Here is a 21,788-nt window from a genome sequence, read left to right on the forward strand (position 1 = left end):
AATTCACAACCAGAACCCAGAGAGATGACTGAGTAACAGGACATTGTGAAGGTTCAGAGTGCTTGGGCAGGCAGTATGCAGTGTTTGCTTATTTGCTGCTGAGAGAAGAATAATATAGAGGTGATCTAGCAAAAAGAATCATCACTAGTGCCACAGTGCTGCTCCGGGTTAAAACTTTTTTTTTGTTTCTATCTTCTGTTTTTTTCCATTCGGTTATACATTTAACTGATGCACGCATACACATCTTTAAATAGAAAGCAGTGCAGTTTCTGACTTGCTTGATCTTCACTTGAGTTTCCTATTTTCTCTCAAGGCAAACACTGTGCCTTTTTCTTTTTTACTGAGCGATTTATTTGTTTCACATCTACATTTATATTTCAGGCAGATGCTTCTCATCTTAACTTCTCAAACTGCCAGGCACTGCAGGTTTTGCACAGTTGGCACGTCGCTGCTTAGATCAGAGAAATCTTGCACTTCAGAAATCTTCCTCCTGCCAGAACTGTCTTTAACTCCACCAAGTACAGTTCACTAACATTGTGGTACTGGACCGTCTTTATCTGCAGAAGATGGCCGAGCATTTCATATATAATTGAGGATCCAGGACTCGATTGTTAGTTGTGTAATTTCATGGACTGAATGAATGCTATGACTGTTAACCTATCTCAAATATACGACCATGTAAACACAGATATCAACTCTGCGTCTCTTACATTTTGCAAAGGCAAATTGTTATCAAGGTAACATCTGTAGCGCAACTTTGCTGGAACAAATCAAAGCTTTCTGCGGTGACGTAGCTTTTGATGGGTGCATCTCGTTTCATGTTCCAAGATCAAATGCACCGGAGATGCAAAGTAAGAAAAACATTCAATCATAAGCAAGCAAAACAAACTGTGTTGGGGAGACAAGAGAGGTAGCATGCTGGTCCACAACTTTCCTTCCTTCCTTCCTTCCTTCCTTCCCTCCTTCACTCCCTCCTACTCTTTCTTTCTGAATGAGTTTCGTGAATCTCGCCCTGCAACAGTCAATGTGTGGCCTTGAACTGTGATGCAGAAGTGTACCGTTGCCTCGGCTACTTCACATTTGGTATAACTGACAAACATTCAACATACGTTAAGTCCTTTGTTCTAACACAAACATTATGTGCATGGTTCATGGCAGTTTGTCTCCAGGTGTTTAGGTCATCCTGGCAGCCTCCGAACTTCACATTTTTTATAATTTGGGTTTTTGTTTTTGTTTTTTTGTTTGTTTTTTTTAAACATGCACACACCTGGCAAAGCCCATGTCTGCTGCAGCAAAGTTGTGAGTCATAGAGCAAAACCTGCTGGTTGCTCTAAACATTGTTGTGCTGTAATGCAGTAATCTGCACATTATGTTAGTCTTGTTATGGGAATTCAGGCTCTTCCACTTAGCACTGAGCTCTTTAGTAAAGCGCTTTGTTGGGTCCTCTCAGATGCACATATGTTGCCCTTTGTCATAATCCTCACCCCTCTAAGATGCATGTTTTGATCTGTTTGATGCAAACTGATTTGGCTGTTTTCCTTTTCCTCATTACCACAGAGCAAAGACAAGTTGTCCCCATACACCAAAACTCCGAAACTGGACCGGAGTGAATTACTGGGGAAGGAAGGGAAGGCAAAGCCCTCCATGAAGCGAAAGATTTCCTTCACTTCCAGTCCGGTCCGGACAGAAGAGCGAGACTCAGACACTGGTAAGAACAGATCTCGTTCCCTGTCTGCCGTTCTGCTGGCTTGCTGCCATGTGTGCACTGCCCTCGTGTGGCTCCTTGTTGAAAATGTCTCCCAGAACTGACCACACCTGGGAGGGGTACTGGCGAACGTTGTGACAGACACAACCTGCAAGAGCTTTCATGTTTTCTGGGTGTTTTGTTGGAGGCAAGAGCTTTATTCTGTTCAAATTAAACAATATAAACATAATGAACTACACGACTGACTCAGACAATTACTTTGGACTGACTGTAGGCTGTGTGGTGGTGTGGCTATGTTTGTTGTGATTGCCTACCACCACAAAACCCCCATGCAATTTAATGCTAAACAGATGGACCGTACTCTGTGAGACCAATCCTTTGTTACCTGCATTTCAAAATGTGTTACTGTGTCATTGCAATTCAAGCTGAAAGTATGAGAAGCTCCTCGGTGAAAACAGAAAAACACTAAACCCCTCCTCACTTTCTGGACACTAGACCACCAGCTCAGTGGTCTAGTGGTAGAGTCAATACCAAAGACTGTAAAAATGGTACCCATTGCCTCCCTGCTTCGCACGCAGTATTCAGGGTTGGACCGTGGGGGGGGTTGGATCACCCAATGATTTCCGGGTGCGGCACTGCTGCCGCTCACCGCTCCCTCAGGGGATGTTGGGTCAAATGCGAAGGACAAATTTTGCATCCTTCGGAAGTTTAACTCTTGTGTGGGTTACATTTTAAATGGTGGTGACAGCAATAACGTGTAATTTGGAGACGGTGCCAATGAGGAGAAGACACGATACAGAGCTGTAAGTAGCACACTGGGGTGGTTTGGACAGTGGATGTCTCGGTAGAAGGATGCTGAGGTTGGAACTGGGAGGCAGGAGGTCTAGAGGAAGACCAAAGAGGTTTATGGATGACATGAACGAGGACATGAGGTCAGTTTGTGTGGGATAAGAGGATGGGGACAGGGTTAAATGGAGGCAGATGATTGGCTGTGGCCACCCCTGAAGAGAACAGCGCCAAGGGGATGAATTTTGACGTCGGTGCAAAACCTGGATGTGCAGAATTACTGAAATGATTCATTAACACGCAAGGCTGATTAATGTCACAGTGTATAAAAAAAAAAAATAGGTGTGACTGACAAGTGGGAAGATGGATCTCGAGCCGTGACTGTGGTCTTGTTCTCCTGTCATTTCTTCATCTTCATCTTGGGTCTCTGGAGCTCAGTGCTGTCAACATGCTTGGTGCCGAGAGCTCTCTGCCTCTCCGACCGTTCAAAGCGCTGCTCTCTTGTTTGGGTAAACCTCCCGACTGTATGTTTACATCCTTGTGTCTTTGAATCGGGTTGGAGAGCTAAAAATGTTTTGGTTTTTTTTCTCCTCGCATTTTGTTCAGCCATAATTCTGGTAAACAAAGTGCAGTAATGCACTGCAGACCGCTCGGGGTCTGGCCGACTTGCCTTCATCTCCTCTGTAGAGCGGCGTTCTCAGAGGGGACGACTTTCATCGTGTGGACCCAGCATTCTTCTCCCAGGCGAGAACCGTCAATTTGTGAACATGCAGCGTGTAATTTATGTTGCACGCCGGCGTCCTCCAAGACACGTTAGCCGTGATGATGGCCGTGCAATCCAGCCGCCTTCCTCCGGTGCCTCCAGTTCCTCACAGAGGGCGGCTGTAGAAGCGGGAGGCGGGGACCTCGCCGACCTCCTCGGTTTAGAGCTCTCGTCTCCTCTGCCGGGACTCGTAATCTGTGCGTGGAGTCCGCCTCTGTGATGTCTGTGTGAGGAGGGTGAGCGAGAGAGAGAGAGAGTGAGAGAGTGAGCGTTAACGCAGTGCTTTCCCACTCTTCCTCTCCCTCCCTACCGTCCCCTCCCCTCCTCATCCTCTCTGCTTTGCACTGTAGATGACTCAGACCCAGGCCAAGCGAGTGAGACCTGGGGAGAAAGATTAGTGCCTCCCTGCGGGATATACGCAGGTAACCGCTGCAGCTCCAGCCCCGGACCCTGCGCCTTCTACCAGTCATGTCACGCCACGCACTTTGCGCCGCTAAACTGCTGTAAACACACATGCACGAGTGTGTGGTTTATTGTTTAGTTTTTTTTTTGTTTTTGTTTTTTAATTCACCCTCCGTCTGCCCCGTTACAGCTCATGCATGTCTGTGTTTCGTTGAAACTTAGCAATGGAGAGGCTCAAAAAGTGCTCTTTGCACTTGTCTGGCTTTAGAGAATGCTTCTTTTTGTCCCTCTTCCCCCCCGCCCCCCCCAAAAAAACCCTCACACTTGTCATCTGATTCTTCGTACAGATACAAGAGAAGGAGGGAAAACGTCATTCTAACAACGTATTTGTGGCCTTCACTGCAACTGTTTCTCAAACATATTTCTTGGGTTTCTCTTCTAGACAAAGATGGACCGGACAAAAAGAAGATGAAGAAGGAGGGTGGAGGCAAAAAATCCCAGGCCAATCTTTTATTTGGGTATCCTCTGTCTGAGCGCAAACAGATGGCTCTCCTTATGCAGATGACAGCCAACAGTCCAGGCAAGTGTGCGTGTGTGTGTGTGAGAAAATCGCTTTTGTCATTAACAAGCAGTTGTATAGAAATATATAAAAACAAATGTAAAACATGTTACTATCCTCTAGTTTTGCAGCAGGCGGTCTTTTCAAAGTAAAATCGTGTCCACTAGTTTGGGGGCAGGGAGTTGACAAATTTAAGCAGATTTTTAGAGAATTCAATTTAAGGATTGTCAAGAAGCGTCAATTTGTTTTTATTCTCTTCTGCTTAATTTAGACTCTACTCCCAGTCACCCCTCCCAGTCAACCCCTGTACAGAAGAAAGTCCCAAGCAGCGCATCATCTCGGCAGAAGGACAAGGTCAACAAGAGAAACGAGCGAGGGGAGACTCCACTACACATGGCTGCAATCCGTGGAGACGCCAAGCAAGTGAAAGAGCTCATTAGCCTGGGAGCTGATGTCAACGTCAAAGACTTTGCTGGTACGCTGCCCCCAGCTGGCGATCATCGGGACACTTTCATCTTGTCAGTATGGGCTGGCAACAATTAAAGCTTACCATCGGGTCCTTACTGTAGTCCTGCCACAACCACATACGTATCCACAGTCTTGCTTTGCTCCAATATAGAAATCAGTCAACATTTTCAACTTCAATCTAGAAAGCTTCATTTTAATAGATGTAGCCCTGTGAACACAGAGTTTATGAATTGTGGCATCTCCTTGATGAATGTTTTCCTTCCTCACCAGGCTGGACGCCTCTTCACGAAGCCTGTAATCTTGGTTACTATGACGTGGCTAAGGTCTTAATAGCAGCAGGTGCAGAGGTGAACACACAGGGTCTGGATGATGACACGCCACTGCACGATGCCTCGAGCAGCGGCCATAAAGACGTAAGAGCTCTCTTTTTGTACGCGCTGCACATGTTTGTATGGATAACTTTGAAGAGGAACTTCTGGATGTACAGTGACTTGTATAGGGACTTGGACCCATTGTCCTTGAAAATAGTTTAAACTTTAATGGAAAAAATGGAACAATTCTTACATTTGAAATGTGAAAAACTGACTGTGTATTGATGTTTGTCTTCGACAAGAGTCAGACAGAATGTTGCTTCTTCACGAAAAAAAATCAGAGCAAAGGAAAAATATGTTTGCTCTTATTTTACAGTTCCTTATCACATATGCTTGTCTGCAACTTTCACATTCTTAAGTTTGTCACTCTGGTTTTTTGCTTACAGATTGTTAAACTCCTGCTTCGACATGGAGGTAATGCCTTCCAGGCCAACAAGCGTGGCGAGCGTCCAGTGGACGTAGCAGACTCCCAGGAGCTGGAGCAGCTATTAAAGGGAGAGGTTAATGTGTCTGATCAGGATGATAGTTCTTCAGGTAGGAGCACAAATCAACGTATCTAACATTATGCTCAATATTCAATATTCATTATTTGTACATAATGTTGTATTAAGTGTACCAAATAGTTCTCTCAGTGTGCTCTGTGTAAAAAGAGTAGCTTCTAACGAAATGGTTCGTTGTATTTTATTTGAATAAATCTTTTTTTCTCATCCCTCAGAATCTGAAGACCCGCCGTCTGTCAACCCATCCAGTGTGGATGACAACATGGACGACTCTGATACAGAAAAAGACTCGGATGGCAAACCAGCCACAAAAGCATCGTCATCCATGCCAGGTCTGGATGAGTACGAGTTCAAGGATGAGGAAGAGGAGGAGGACCTTAGTAAAGCCCTCAACGACAGACACATCCTACGGAGGGAGCTGCGGCAGAGAGAGAAGGACGACAAGCATAGGAATCACGTGGCAGGAAAACAGAGCAGCAAAGCGGATTCTTCCTCAAAGTCCAAGAAACAGAAGACGCCACGTGTGCACTGCAGTTCCGATACCTCCAGCGACGAACTGGAGAGCCTTTCAGAGAAGAGGAGTTCGCCCACCTGCTCTCAGAGCTCGGAGACCGTCAGGACGGACGCGGGCTCTAAAAAGGAGAGTGCCGAGCAGAAGGAGAAGGGCAAAGTCAAGAGGAAGAACAAAAGCCAGAATAAAAACAAGGAAAACCAAGAGGACGGGAAAGAGAACAGCAAAACTCTGCTCCTTTCACTTGCGACTGTGTCCGAAAGCACCGAAAAGGGAAGGGAAGAAGACTCCTTCAAGATGTCTTTTAGTCCAAAAGACGACTCGTCCGTCCACCTCTTTCATTTGTCGTCTATCAAGTCCCCGAAGCATAATCACAGCCTGACTGATAAACAAACGCCACTCAAACAGGAAAATACTAAAATGTGCATCTCCATCAGTGACACCTCGGCCTCGTTGGACGGTGTCAAATACAACCACTACACAGACACGGACTACTGCACCGAAGGCTCCAGCACCAAGGGCTGCAAGCACAAGGAGAAGAGCAAACACCAACAGAAGGACTCCATTGCAGACGGGGATGACGTCCATTCCAGTCCTTACAAGGATGGCAGCATAGGAAACAGTGTCGACGGTGCCGACAGTGCCTTACGGAAGAGCGACCTGGATGGCAAAGTGGTGAAGAAGCACAAACTGAAACACAAGGAGAAGGACAAACACAGGAGGGAGTACGAGGCAGAGCGCAGCCGCCACAAGCAGAAGGAGGCCAGGAAAGACGGCCACAGGAATTTAGAGTTTGATAGAGAGTTCTGGAAGGAGAACTTTTTCAAAAGTGACGAGACGGACGAATCCGTGCCAGTGAAGAAGGAAGGCGACGACAATGGCTCGCTGCAGAGGACGTGCGACTCCTCTTCGGTTAAAGAGGAGAGAAACTCGAGAGAGAAGCACACCAGCAGCAAGGACAAGCAGCGCACGAGAGAGGAGCGGGAGAAAGACAAGGCCGTGAAGCGAGAGCGGAGGGAGGAGAAGGCCAAAGACCCGAAGCCGAGCGAGCGAGATGAGAGAGCAGACGGCCACAGCTCAGGGCGGATTCCTGAGGAGACGCTACAGAGCAACAGCATGAAAGAGGAGACGGAAGAGAAACCCGTGAGCGGAGCGGCAGCTGATCAAGAACAGCTGGAGCTCTCTGAGAAGGTCTCGCGTGAGAAAACTGACAAGAGGCTCCCAGGAAAGGAGAGGGATCAAGAGCGGACGGAGAGGAGGCATCTGGACAAGGAGAGAAGGGTGAAAGGGGAGCATGGCGACAAGACGGAACCGCAGACTTCTCTGGAGCGCTGGAAGGAAAGGGAGAAGACGGGAGCGCTCTCTTCCCACTCGCCAGGAGATAAAAACTACAAAGAGAGCGAAAAGCTCAAGTCCTTGTCCACGGCCAAAAAGCACGAGGACGGCAGGCGAACGAAGGACAAGTCTGACAAGCGGTCGGACAAGGAGAGGCAGGACCGGGAATACAGTGCGGCAGATCACAGGGAGAAGGATCGCTCCAACTCAGACAGGAGAGGGAAACCGCAGGAGAAAACCACAGATCACAGCAAGTCAGAGCGCTCCAAAGACAAAGACTCTGACAGGAAGAAGAAAGACAAGCTGAAAGACGGCACCTCCTCCAATCTGAAGCTGCTCCTGGAGGAGAAGAAGGGCTACCTGTCCGAGAGCAAGTCGCTGTCCCTGAAATCAAAGGAGGACGTCTTGAGAACGCCCGAGAAGGACCGCGAGCGGAGAGACCGGGACCGAGACTCGGACAAGCACAAAGACAAGGAGCGGCACAAGGACCGCTTGCAGCAGGTCAAAATCAGCAAGAGCAAACCCGCCGAGGCGGACGCAGACCGGGCCAAGTCCAAGGCCTCGCCCGCCACCAGGGACGCCAAGCCCAAGGAGAAGAGACTGGTGAACGACGACCTGATGCAGACCAGCTTTGAGCGCATGCTCAGCCTGAAGGACCAGGAGATCGAGCAGTGGCACCGCAAGCACCTGGAGAAAATCAAGCAGAAGGAGCGCGAGCGGCTGAAGCAGCGGCCGCAGCCGGACTCGGCCAAGTCCAGACCCAAAGACCGGACCAAGAGCGAGCCGTCCCTCAGCAAGGAGCTGACGCGCTCCAAGAGCTCTGAAACCTCCGACAACCGTGACAAACCCCCCAGGGACGCGGCGGCAGCCAGAGCCGCCTCGCTTGACGGGAAGACGGCGCCCCCCGCCGGCGTCAAGGCGGTGTCGGCGGTGGAGAGCTGCCTGAGCCGGTCGCCGCGGCCGGACGGCGAGCGCTGCATCCTCATGCCCCGGTCCATCTCCCTGCTGTCGGTCGCCAGCTCGGAGGACTCGTGCCAGGCGGCCACGCCGACCCCCCGGCAGGCCGAGTTCGACTCGGACGCCAACCCAGAAGCGTCGGACTCGCAGACGGCCTTCCTCCAGTCTTCCCTCGTCATCCAAGCCGCCAGGTCGTCGCCGCCGCCTCCGCCACCGCCGCCACCGCCACCTTCTCATGACAGAGACGTCAGCGGCCACGGGAACGGCGGCGGTCTTCCGGACATGTGGCAAAGTCAGTGCACGCCGCAACCGACGGCCAGCAGGCAGCCCGAGACGCCGTGTCTCAGGGCCATCCTGGACGAGTACGGCGAGCCGTCGGGCGAACGCACGGGCGCCGAGAGCCAGTGGAAAGCGAGCACGGAAAGCGAAAGAGACGGTCCCACAGAAGCGGAGGACAGTCCTGCCGCTCAGCAAGTGAGCACGTGTCCATCTGCCGAGCCTGTGCAAGAGGGAGACGGCGCTGCTGCAGCCGCCGCTGCTGCTGCAGCCACCGCCGCCGCCGGGTCGTCGCTTCCAACAGGACGAGACCCCGAGGTGAAAACCCTGCCGGTGACGGAGAGCAGCACCCCGGCCGAGCAGAAGCCTCCCGATGCTTCGGCCACAGCGGACGAGAAGCAGCCAGAGTGCAGCGTCAAGGACTCGGAGCAACCGTCGGCGCTGGCGGGTCGGCTACCCGCCGACCCAAATGCTTGCCGGGAAGGGGAACCGGTCCCCGTTTGTGGAGCGGAGAGCTTTCTGCCGACGGAAGCGGCGCCCACGCTGGAGGAAGGCGCCGAAGGAGCGGTGCAGGAGAGCGTCGGTGCCTCGGAAGTCTCGGAGGCACCGAGTCCCGGACCCTCCAGCAGTCTGCTCATGCCCTGCGCGGCATCGCCCGGCTCCAGCCAAACCCCACCAGGATGGGAACGCTCCCCGGAGGAGGTGGACGAGGACTGCAGGACGTCATCGCGGCCCTCCGACGACGATGCCGCCGACGCTCAGGTGGAGAAGGACGGCGCTCCGCTTGCAGCGTGCGGCGGCGCCAGTCCCAAACACAAAGTCGAACACGCCGGCGACGTCGCACAGCCCTGCGACGACAGTAACGTGGTTCTTTCCGCTTCGACAGAGTGCAACAGGGAGAGTTGGCCGGGCGAGGGCGAGGCCCTTGTCGCGCCGGAGGGCTTAGCCGAGTGTAAAGCGGAGGACGGCTCGGAGCCCATGGAGGTGACGCCTGCTGACGAGAGAGCAGAGTCGTCTCCACCTGCCGAGGAGCAGAGCAGCAGCAGCAGCAGCGGCGTCCAGTCCACGCTGCACACGCACTCCAGCAGCTGCTGCAGCAGCGGCAGCAGCAGCACCACCGCCTCAGGGAGCTCCTCGCCACAACCCGCAGACCGAGACTCGGACGCTTCGGGCGCTCGGCTCAAGCTTCGCTTGGCGGATGAGGACATGGACCTGCACGTGCCCCACCCTCGCAAGAGGAAGATGCCCAAGCTGTTGGGCTCCCAGGCCTGCGGCAGCGCTCAGCAGGACAGGGAGCCGCACCAGCAGTCCCTCGCCGCCATGGTGGACTCGGTCAAGCTGGAGGAGATCGAGCCCTACCAGACGGAGCGAGCCAACCCCTACTACGAGTTCCTGCACATCCGCAAGAAAATCGAGGAGAAGCGCAAAGTGTTGTGCAGCGTCACTCCCCAACCGCCGCAGTATTATGACGAATATGTGACCTTCAACGGGTCCTACCTCCTCGACGGGAACCCACTCAGCAAGCTCTGTATACCAACAGTGAGTTCCTCTTTTTTTTTCTCCCAACCACCAGGCCGCCTGGGTTGAAAAAAAAAAAAAAAATCTGTTATGTAAATATTTGGCTTTTTTTCTGCAGAAAGTGTTACATTGTGTAGTTTACTTTACTTTGCACAATTAAAAAATAAAAAATATATACAGCACAAGAAGAGGCAAAAATACCAATGGGCGGATTTGAGGCCTCCATCTAAATTGATGTTAAAATAACACATAGAGAAGACAGAATTGACATACAAAAACAAAAATATACATTAGTGTTGACAAACTAAAATACAAAACAAAGTCTGTGTGTGCATGCACGCATACGTTTCATTTATTTCTTAAATAATAGCAGCAGGAGCATTTCTTTTAATTTTATGTGCAGGGTCAAGTTCTTGTTGAGAAGAATTGGTTGCATTTCAGATCAATTTCTATTTAGGGTTATGCTGCTTTCCACTTACTTCCTGATATTTTATAATACATTGCTTATCAGACTGAGTTTTTCCCAAGGACGTTAGTTTAGTTTACACATCCATCTGGGATGAAGCTCATAGACGGCTTTTAGAAAGAGAAGGCCCTGTCAAACACATGGAAGGTGAATTAACAAAGCCTTCGATGAAGTTTGGCCAATCAGTTTTCTTCTCTTTTCTGCTCAACTGCTCGCGACCTCCACAAAGACTAGCGGCTCATGTATAAAGAATCCTGTTCTAGCAAGGGCCGATGCAGGGTTCAGTTGACCTCAGTCTGATCAAACACCTTGAAAAGAGCTTCAGAAGAAAAGCATGAACAGCTGAATGACTGTGTGATACTTTAAGAAATTAGTTAATGGTCAATTTAAATTCATCATTTTTAACACAATGCACAATTTTGTAAAGTCGTGTTTGTACAGTCAACTTATTTTATACATAGTTTGTACAGTTAATTTTGTGCTTTCACTGCAGAAAATTAAAATTGTGTGTCAAAGCTGCACAATATTATTATATAAAAGTGTAGGCGCATCTCAAATCTGTTGATTAAGTGATGTATTTTTTGCCTTTACTAGATGACCCTTTTCATCATTGTGTTGTTATTTTCTCCAATCTGAAAAAATAGCAGGGGCGCTACATAAGCAAAAAAGAGAGGGAGCCATCTCTCTTTACAATGTTCCCTCGTGAGGCAGGAGACCATAGCCTCCATTCATTTGTGTTTTTATTTGTCTTTTCTCGTTGTCTAACCAGATAACTCCGCCCCCATCACTACCTGAGCAACTTAAAGAGATGTTCAAACAACAAGAGGTCGTCCGCATGAAACTGCGACTGCAGCACAGCATTGAAAGGGTATGTAGTCTGTATGTAGGAGCTTTTTTAGTATAGTTTGGTGCATGCAAACTCATAAGTCTGACTGTGTGCTGCTTAAAATAGAATTGCTAGTAAAATGGCCTGAAAGTGAAGCTGTCTAGTGTGTTTCAGACTGAATGTGCAATAATCACTGTCCCCCCCCCATACACACAGGAAAAGCTGATTGTTTCAAATGAACAGGAAGTCTTACGAGTCCATTATCGAGCTGCAAGAACATTAGCCAATCAGGCTCTGCCTTTCAGTGCCTGTACAGTGCTACTGGACGCTGAAGTGTACAACATGCCACAAGACATTCAGGTAACTTATTGCTATTTTTGTGAAAAGTTCTCCTACTGTACAGCAGTTTTTGTTGTTGTTGCTGTTTGTTTATACAAATGCTTTGGTGTGTGTTTGTGTCACAGACTGATGACGGCAAAACGTCGGTGAGAGACCGATTCAACGCTCGGCAGTTCATGTCCTGGTTACAAGATGTGGATGACAAGTTTGATAAACTGAAGGTATGATTTTTGTTTTCCCATTGGTGTGCCTGGTGTAAGGTTGAAGGGGCTGCTGTGGATTTTTAACCTCATCTGTCTGACCATTTCAAAGGTTTGCTCGCAGTGAAACGCTTTTAAAAGCACATGGGCCTAGCTAGCATTGAGAGAAGCTTCTATTGTTAACAAAAGCAAGACATGTTGCAGGAGGTAATTGTGTAGTAGGTTCACTAGCTGGCCTTTGTTTTCCGTTTACACCCAATTGGTCAATGTCGCATGGTATTTACCTCTAATTTACCTGTAAAAGCGCGACTATTTCCCTGTGAAATGTCGGGCTTTGCTCTTGGTGAATTGTTGAGTTTCAGTTCGACGCGCCCAAGCGTGCTTGTGATAAACAATAATTCTGGAGGATGCGGCGATCCACTGTTCAGATTGTTTATTTGTAATCCAAAAACAAAAAACAAAAAACAAAAACGGTCTTACCGCGACAGCGGACAATGCGGCACAGGTTGTTTGCAAACTCACAGATCGACAAAGTAATCCAACAATCGTCAAAAAATGAGAAATCCAAAGAGTGCTTGAAAAGCGGTCTAAAACTGTTTGGCTGCATTCAACTCAAGAGACCTGCCGGCCCCGTTAACCACCCTAATATAGTGCAGGTGCTGCAGTCACCTGCCTATGGTGATGTGGGGGCGTGGTCCTTAGCGCAACCAATACTAAGAAAATACTAAATAAATAAAACAATTACTTTTGTGTCCATAATTAACACATTAAGCCACAGTACCAATAAATCAGAAATAAGGAAAGAAAATAACTATTTTGGCTCCAACATTCCGGCCCCTAATTGGCATGCAGGAAACAAATGTCAATTATCAAAACAAAACAGAGGAGCCAAAGTTCTTTCACATCTTGTACAATATTATCGTCTTTTTTTTTCTTTTTTCTCTCTTTTTTTTTCACAATATTGCAAACTTTTCAGTCTCTTTTGAAGATCTGCAACAGTTGATGAGTCCAAGATGTGTGCATATGTGTGAGTGAATCTTCAGGTGCTGCTTGTAGGTGTGTGTGGTGGGAAAGGGAAGTGTGTGTGCGTGAATTTGTGCGGGGACGGGTGTGAGTGTGTGTTTGGCATGTATATGCGTTAGTCTCTGTCTGATGCCTCCAGAAGAAGCACGAGTTTGGTGATAGGCCGGCAAAGAGTGCTGGTCTTGGTCCGAACTTGTACTTGTCTTACGGCTCCCTTGGAATCAGGCACGGGTTGAGTCACTTGGCCCATAAGCCATGATCCTCTTGGTGCCATTTCGTCCACAATTAAAACGATGTCTCCTTTTTTGAAGTTTCGTGTCTTCCTTGTCCATTTTTGTCTTTGTTGCAGTTCTGGCAGATATTCTTTTATCCATCTTCTTCGAACTACATCTGCCATGTACTGAACTTGACGCCACCTCCTTTTGCTGTAACAGTCGTCCAGTATTGTGCAACTTCGCTACTGCAGCCCTTTGTGCATCGGTTGCTTTATTCCTTTCTTCCAGCAACACAAGTTCCTTGGCTTCAAACTTCTCCTTCATGCGCTTCACCTGGCTCTCCAGTTGAGTCAAGAAGTCTGTCTTCTCCTGCCACTTCTTGATTGTCTCACCGTGAACTCTTTTGGCCTCTTCCAACTCGACATCCTTGTCCACCAGCTGCTGTTTGAGCTCCTCCTTGTGGAGGCTCAAGTGCTCCAACTGCTCTCTGGCTTCTGCCTGCTGAGCGCGGGCCACCTCCCGCTGCTGCTGGAACCTCTTCTGGGCCTGCGTTGCCTCTTCACGCATCCTCCGTAGCTGGTCGTCACGCTCCTGCAAGGCCTCTTTAAGTTTGCGGATGGATTCAGTCTGGTCATCGACTATTTTGGCTTTAATTTTGAGGGCATTGCCGTCCCTCTCACTCTGCTTCTTCCGACTCTCCAGCTCAGCACCCAACACCTCTATCCTGGCTTCCAAACGTCCTCGATCCTGAGCCAAGGACACTCCTTGATGAGCGAGTTCCTGGCCCCAGATCTTCCTCTCTGCCCTGAGGCCGTCTATCACAGACTTGTGGGCTGTGAGCTGAGACATCAGTTGTGCCTTCTCTTTCTTCAGCAGCTCCAGCTGCAGACTCGCACGTCTGTCCTGCTGCAATTCTTCTTCCAAGGAACGGAAGCGGCTCTTCAGATCTGTCACAGTGTCATTTTTGGCTTTGTTCAACTGAGAGATGCGGCTGTTCTGTTCTTTGACCATTGCTGTCAGCTGCTGCACCAGAGAGGCAGATTTCTTCTCCTTCTCCTGGAACTGAGTGAATGCCACCTTGTGACCCACAAGCTCCTCGGTCATCTGGTCACAAACGTCTTTGACCTCAGAGAAGCGAGCAGCCTCAATGGTGAGCGCCATGCGGAACTCGTCCTCCAGGGCAGCGTACTGTTTCTTGCCCTCTGCCAGTTTCTCCTGCAGCTCAGACTCCCTTTGGCCGTGTTTCTGCTCCATGAATGCAACTTCTTTGGCAACTGCTTGGCGGAAATCTGACCCATCAGGCTGCAGCCGCAAGTCCAGTTGTTTCCTGTGCTCCTGTTCCCTGGAAACCAAGAGCTCGTGCAGCTTTTGAAGTTTGTCTTTCTGCTGGCGCACCGCTGCTCTCTGGATGTCCAGCTCTCTCCTCAGAACTGCTGCTTTGTTCCCCAGCTCCCGCTGTCGCTTCTCCTCCTCGGCTTGCTGTTGCGCCCTCAGTGACTCCCCCTGGGAGATGTTTTCCTCCAGCCTGTGCAATGCAGCCTTGTGTTGCTCTTCGCTGGTGCGGGCTTGCTCCACCTGGTGGGTGAGGGATCGACACCTCACCTCCAGCTCCTCAACACGATTTTTCAGTTCACAGCGCCCTGACCGCTCCCTCAGCAACAGTTCTTTCAATCTGTCGGTGGTGTGAAGGGCCAAACTCTGAAGATCTTTTTCTTCGCCGGCCTTGGTCTGCCAGCACTTGAGTTCATCTGTGAGCTTCCTAACGGCCTGCTCTGCCTTCCAGCGTCGCTCTCGCTCCTGGTCACGCTCTTCCAAGATAGTCCTGTAGGTTTCTGCCTCATCTTTGGGTTTACTTGTCACGTCAACAGAGGCTCCAATGGCTCTTTGCAGGAACTTTCTCACTGGCTCGACTGCTTTCGCGCCGCGTGCAATGTTTACTTTTTTCCGGGTTCTCACTGTGGCCTCTGAACTCGTCTCGATGCGACACTGTGGATCACTGTCTGATTTCCTGCTTCTGATCTCCTTGGCAGGCCCCTTCTTCGTAAGGCTGTTGCGATGTCTGGGGATCCTGGACCGCCTCCGGTTTTCCTTCCCACTGTCACACTCGCTCTCTGACGTGTGATCCGTGTCCCTCTTGAAGATTTGTTGTGTCACGACAGCAGAGGAGCTACTGGTTGTTTTATCAGCAGGGGTCAACTTGATGAGCTGGTAAACTTGTTCCTCCAGTTTTTTGATGCGTTCTTCATTGACAGAGTCCACTGTTTCAGCTACACAACGATTGTTTGGAAATTGTGTGTCCTTTTTCTTTAATGGCAAAGCAATGCTGTAATGTCCATCTACCATTTTGATGGATGCAGAAACACTTTCCATGAACAATTTATCCTCCTGCGACATTTCAAGACGCTCTTCTTTCTCACGCTCCGGGAAGTCTTGCTTGATTTGCTGTCGTATCAAGTTCTCCAGCTTGACAACAGAGATCCTGTGAGCCATGACAACCCGTTTACCATTTTTGGAGACACTTGTTTTTCGAAAGGGACCATTTACAGTCCATCCTAAGGCTGTCTTAATGGCATAAGGTCCATTTTGCTTGCTGTTAATTACCTTCCAAGGTTCCAGTGCCATTGGAACGTTGCTGCCGATAAGCAAGCCGATATCAGAATTGATTGGATTGAGTTTTACCTCCTTTAGATATGGCCATTGCTTCAGATCCTCATGCGTGGGAATATTTTCCTTCTTAACAGGGATTTCATCTTGCATGTATGTAGTCGGAAGATCAAAGTAATCGTTACTGTCGACACTGCACATCTCTAGATCACATACAGATGCTGTCTTGACAACTTGAACTTGAACCATTGTTCGTAAAAGTATATCTGTGGTCCTTCCAGTGAGTTGAAGCTGCTGGAGAAGTGCCTTGCTGCAAAAACAATCAGTGCTGCCTGGATCTAAAAAGGCATATGTGGTGACTGTTTTGTTGTTTTTCTTGTTTCTTACCTTTACAGGCACTATAGCTAAGACCGGTTCCACTTCTCCAGTGTTGTTATCACTTGATCCAGTTTCTTTGTCAACTTCAACTAGACCACTTGTGACAGACTTTTCTTGGTCTTTATAAGTTTTGGCTCCTCCTTTATTGGTGATGTGCAAAACAGTAGGGTGCTTGAGAGAACAAACTTGACATGTCAGCCTTTGTGAGCATCCTTTGCTCATGTGCCCTGACTCCAAACATCCAAAGCACGCTCCTTTCCTTTTCAAAAAATCCAGTTTTTCATTGTGAGCTTTCCTGTTAAATTGAGAGCAGGTATCAAGCGTATGAGCGCCACTGCAAAATAAACAAGGCTTTCCATTATCTTTAATAGATTGGACATGGGAAACACTGCCCCCTGCTGGTCTTGTCAATGGGGACACGCTGGTAACTAAACCACTCTTGCTCCTTCTCACCATGCTGCCTTTTGGCAGCTGTGGTACCTGGAAGTTTCCTTTTAAAATTGGTGCAACGTCTTTTAAGCTGCCGAATACTGGGTGGGATAAGACTTTAGCTTGATTATCCACAAAATTCACCAAATCTGCAAACCTGGCTCTTCTTCCACTCTGCTCTTGCAGGTCACAAGCTTTGAACCTCCATTTTTCTTTCAATTTATAAGGAAGCTTGGAAATGATGGCTTTCATATTCGTTGGATGATCCAGTTCCTCCAGATAATCCACCGTGTTCATTGCGTTGAGGCAGCTGTTTAAAAACAATGAGAAGCTCTTCAAAGATTCAGCATCCTCCACTTTTATAGATGGCCAACAGATTGCCTTATCCAGGTAAGCTGTGGCAATTGTGTAGTCATCTCCAAAATGTTTTTTCAGCAGTCTTTTTGCCTCCAGATATCCTCTGTCTGCTGGCATATACTGGCAGCTGCGCACAAGCTCCTGTGGCTGGCCGGCTGTAAACTGCTCCAAAAAGTGAAGTCTGTCCCTGCTGTTGTCCGTTCTCTTCTCAATTCCATATTCAAACGCTCTGATGAAAAACAGATAGTCCAATGGTTCGCCTTTGAAAACTGGTATGGAAAGTGAAGGTAATGATGACATATTGTGCTGCTTTACCAGAGCTTCTGTAATTTTGTTTTGCTTTTCCATTATTTCCGCTAACTTGTCAACACTGGTATGCTCTTGCCTTGGTGCAGAGTTGAACCTCTGCATGGTGGTTGATTTGTGGTCATGCTGCTGAGCGCTCACGTGAGTTTGCATGCTTTGTTTCACTGTGTGCGGCAGGTCATAACCTTTGACAGAGGTTTCTCTAGTTTTTGGTCTCACCACTTGTGGATGTTGTACCTTTTCAGTGGAAACTTCCTCGTGTGGACTTTGAGCAGCGCCCTTTCTGTAGTACGAGCTCATTCCATCAGATTGAAGAGATTTTTTGGAGCTGTCTCTGGCTTGCATAGACTCCAACACACTGATTTTTGCATTTGCTGCGGCGAGTTCAGTTTCCAGCTCCAATTGTTCCTGTCTCCTCTTCAATAGCTCCTGTTGCGCTTCAAGCTCGTGTTTTTTATCCAAGGCCGCAACTCTCTCCATGATGGCTGCTCTTTTGGCACGAATACGAATATGCGATGATGTTCCGGATGAACCTGACCATGACGTAGCCTTTGATTTTGGGGCATTAGAAACGCTGTCATCTGGTCCAATGTCATCCCAGTTTACATCACCTGGTTGCTTGTCGTTATCCACCATAGTGAATGAAGTCATCTGCTGTCCATCTCCAATACTTGACTGTTTGACTTCACACAACCATATTTGCACATCCTGTCCAAAAGCACTCAATTCAGCAATCTTATATTTAAGCCACTGCACTTGTTTAGCATATTCATTGTCAGGTAGCAAACCTTCAAGTGAATTCTGACATGCATTTGCTTCGTCACAAAGTCTGTTCAGTTCATGCAAATGGCCTTTTACTTTATTAGCATTTTCATTTGATTGCATGAGCTCTTTCATTATTTCCATTGTTTTTTTTGCCTGTTTGCACTTCAAGTTTCTTGTTTTTTGGGTGTTGAATAAAAACATCTCCCAACCCTTGGCAGTTAGTTTGATAACCCTTTTTTCCTTTACAGGGCCCGTCACATTTTCCATTGCGACATTTTGCTTTTCAGCATCACCATCTTGTCGCTGAACAACAGGATCAATGTTAGACGTGACGTTTTCATCCATTGCTTATATTCAACTTTGGCGTTACATTTACAGACTTCAATCCTTCGGATGTGCGAGTGCGACATTCCCAATGAATGACGCTTCATTGAGTGGGCGTGACAGATTAATGTTCATTGACGCTGCGTGCGTTCCATTTGTTTGCACAACAGCGTTCGAACGATCGTCATGCGCCAGTTTTAGACAATAAAAGCGCGACTATTTCCCTGTGAAATGTCGGGCTTTGCTCTTGGTGAATTGTTGAGTTTCAGTTCGACGCGCCCAAGCGTGCTTGTGATAAACAATAATTCTGGAGGATGCGGCGATCCACTGTTCAGATTGTTTATTTGTAATCCAAAAACAAAAAACAAAAAACAAAAACGGTCTTACCGCGACAGCGGACAATGCGGCACAGGTTGTTTGCAAACTCACAGATCGACAAAGTAATCCAACAATCGTCAAAAAATGAGAAATCCAAAGAGTGCTTGAAAAGCGGTCTAAAACTGTTTGGCTGCATTCAACTCAAGAGACCTGCCGGCCCCGTTAACCACCCTAATATAGTGCAGGTGCTGCAGTCACCTGCCTATGGTGATGTGGGGGCGTGGTCCTTAGCGCAACCAATACTAAGAAAATACTAAATAAATAAAACAATTACTTTTGTGTCCATAATTAACACATTAAGCCACAGTACCAATAAATCAGAAATAAGGAAAGAAAATAACTATTTTGGCTCCAACAACCTGCCTGTTTCCCACCAGTATTAGAATGTTACCATGAAAAACAGGACGTGTTATTCTGCTGTCTTTTAATCGTGTTTCCCCACATTTCTGGGGTTGTTTGCGTCCCGGTTTTAAAACGTGATATAGTCGCCAGTTTCTAAAACGATAATGAATTTCTTTTCCCTTCACAGACGTGTCTTCTGATGAGGCAGCAACACGAGGCAGCGGCTCTCAATGCAGTGCAGCGTCTGGAGTGGCAGCTCAAACTCCAAGAGCTGGACCCGGCCACGTACAAGTCCACCAGTATCTTTGAGATCCCCGAGTTTTACATCCCACTTGTGGAGGTCAATGACGACTTCGACCTCACACCAATATGATCCGCAGAACAGACGCACTTTGCCACCGCAGCGGCCAAACGAGAGACGTGGTGGCCCAAGAAGAAGACCTGAAGCACTTAGATTGAGGCGCTTATACAAAAGAGCAGTTAGCAAAAAAAAAGACGATTCAACACAGAGCTCTTTCTGTCAAAAGTGGCATGCCAACCACGGGCACGGGAGAGGAGAAACTCTCCCAGGTACGGTAGCAGAGACCAAAAGCCGAGTTGGATGTCACTCCAGCAGGAAACAAGCGTGGACGACAGCAGACTTTTACTGCTCCACATCTAGCAGGGTGACGCAACTAAGATTTCAATTGTTTGCAAAGTAGGTGTTCATATATTGTGTACAGACTGTGCTCTTAATTTTCTTTTTTAACTTATTTTATACATAAACTGTGCATTTGTAAATAGTTGTGTAATTAATGTTTTAAACTTGTAAAGACAACAAATTATTAGATATTTTGATTTTAAACTTGTTCCGTCTCATGTTTTAATGGACCAAAGTTGGTTTTTATATTGTGTCCTCTCTGTCTGTGATGTTCTTGTTGTCGTTGGCTTCAAAAAATCTTAAGCATGTGTTGGCTTTTGTTGTCTTTTTTTGTTTGCTTTTATTTTTTTCTTCCTTCCCCATTTACAGTTACACGCCACAGCTTGTGTTTTTTGACTTTGGCAATTAAATGCTGTGCATGCGTTGCGTTGTTTGTAATTTTTTCCTAAAAAGCTGTACTGTGGACTTAAGTGTGAGGTTTACTGAATTGTTCCAGCTTTCTCTGCACCATTGTGTTCTGTCCCATCTGCAGCCTCACTCCTCATGTGTTGTCCATTGTGTCTCATGTGCACATTAATTGTCTGTTGTGGCTTCCAAGAAAAGGGGAAAAACAACTTTTACAGATTCAGTGTGAGAACATGACAAAACCTATTTTTTCAACAATGCCTTTTGAACGATAGTTCTAAAAAATGTCTATTTTAATATTTACTTGTTACATGACCTGTACATATTTGTAATAAATGATTGAATAAATTTTATTTGTTGTGAAATTAAATCTCTGCGTTAGTGTCATTTTTATTTTTTATCTAAAATGGCTGGAACCTAAATATTTAGACAAGGAAAAATTGGTATTGCTGTCAAGGGAATAAAGATAACAATCGTAATTCTCATTTCTATTAAAAAAAAAAAAAAAAAAAAATCTTCCCTTTGGCCTCAGTTTGTGCAGTCTATCCTCAAAATGTTCTTCTTCAATTTTAGTTCCGCTTTTTTTCTTCATTTTTTTTAACTCATAATGTCGTATGAAAATACGACATTATGAGTAAAAAAAAAAAAACGTTACAGAAATGTAACGTTCAATACTAAAAGTATGAGCTGCTATACGGCCAAAAAAGCTGCAACCAGACAAAATGTCTCAGAACACAGCAAAGCTGCGCTCGCCACCACTGAATCCGATCACTTGGCTGAGAGCTTTCAGTGTCCTTTATTTAGACGTGCTAGAGTTAAATTTTCAGCGGCAAGTATAATCACAATACTCTTTTTTTCCTCTTCTTGATAGCAGGTGAGTTCCGAAAGACTCAGTTGCGTTGGCGTAGTCGGTTTAAAAAAAATAATAATAATAAAAATAAAAAATCAGACACGAGCGCATATATTTGGTATTACGGTAAAAAGAAAAACAGCTTGGACCAACCAGTGTTCCCTACTCAAGAGCAAGCGCTCGCCATGTGACCAGCGGAGCAGACCTCGGTCTTTTAGTGACGCTTGTCATAGCTCAGAAAACGACTACACACTGAAATACAAAAGTACCCATTTTGTTTGGCGTCAGCGTGAGGATTTCATTGAGGGGTTTCCGGTGAGTTTTCGACCTGTGGTCAAAAATCGCTGCCACGCCTACGTGATTTCTTGAGTCATGCAAATAATTTGACTTCCGGGTAGCTTTAAATCGTTGAACGTAAACTCGATTCCCCGTTTCAGTTAATTCAGAGGTTTATTGAACGCCAAGTACGGCTTAACTGAATTAGGGCTCGGCAATGTATCTAGATGTGAATTAACTGCAACTTTTAAATTCAAGTGTTTGCTTGTCACTCTTTATTGAACTTAATGAGAGCATAAACTCATTTGTGTTCTCATTTAATCATATTTCTGCAATCTCTTGAAGATTTTGTCCTATTTCTATCAAGAGAAACCATAAATGAGTTGGGGCTGTGGACTGTGTTCCCTTTTTGATTGTGTTTGATGAGGGAACACACCCTACGTTTGACAACATTCCAACGGTTGTTCAAACAGCAGTAAATGTGTTGCTGAACTGCTTATCTCACTCCTATGCT

At 47.1% G+C, this 21,788-nt stretch overlaps 3 protein-coding genes across 3 annotated transcripts in view; 2 read left to right on the forward strand and 1 right to left on the reverse strand.

Moving 5' to 3' along the window:
- The window catches only part of ankrd12 (ankyrin repeat domain 12), a 34,635-nt gene extending 14,117 nt beyond the window's left edge, over positions 1-20,518 (forward strand). The window contains exons 3-13 of the mRNA XM_076021753.1: positions 1,558-1,708; positions 3,605-3,676; positions 4,099-4,236; positions 4,487-4,690; positions 4,954-5,096; positions 5,441-5,588; positions 5,770-10,172; positions 11,387-11,485; positions 11,660-11,803; positions 11,908-12,003; positions 19,291-20,518. Coding sequence (XP_075877868.1) covers positions 1,558-1,708; positions 3,605-3,676; positions 4,099-4,236; positions 4,487-4,690; positions 4,954-5,096; positions 5,441-5,588; positions 5,770-10,172; positions 11,387-11,485; positions 11,660-11,803; positions 11,908-12,003; positions 19,291-19,476 — 5,784 coding nt within the window. The 3' untranslated portion in view covers positions 19,477-20,518. The remainder of the gene's footprint in view (positions 1-1,557; positions 1,709-3,604; positions 3,677-4,098; positions 4,237-4,486; positions 4,691-4,953; positions 5,097-5,440; positions 5,589-5,769; positions 10,173-11,386; positions 11,486-11,659; positions 11,804-11,907; positions 12,004-19,290) is intronic.
- LOC142885361 (leucine-rich repeat and coiled-coil domain-containing protein 1-like) lies at positions 12,401-16,269 on the reverse strand. The gene has a single exon (XM_076021750.1). It carries the CDS (start codon positions 16,071-16,073, stop codon positions 13,227-13,229), a length of 2,847 nt encoding a protein of 948 aa, XP_075877865.1. The 5' UTR covers positions 16,074-16,269; the 3' UTR covers positions 12,401-13,226.
- A 628-nt stretch (positions 20,519-21,146) lies between the features above and the next one.
- Positions 21,147-21,788, forward strand: part of tep1 (telomerase-associated protein 1) — a 30,839-nt gene continuing 30,197 nt past the window's right edge. Inside the window, exon 1 of the mRNA XM_076021781.1 lies at positions 21,147-21,313. The gene's annotated coding sequence lies outside the window, so the exon portion shown is untranslated. The remainder of the gene's footprint in view (positions 21,314-21,788) is intronic.

This window comes from Nelusetta ayraudi, unplaced genomic scaffold (genome assembly GCF_046127955.1).
Source record: "Nelusetta ayraudi isolate G7.1 ecotype Tasmania unplaced genomic scaffold, CSIRO-AGI_Nayr_v1 ptg000011l, whole genome shotgun sequence".
NCBI classification, from domain to species: Eukaryota; Metazoa; Chordata; class Actinopteri; order Tetraodontiformes; family Monacanthidae; genus Nelusetta; species Nelusetta ayraudi.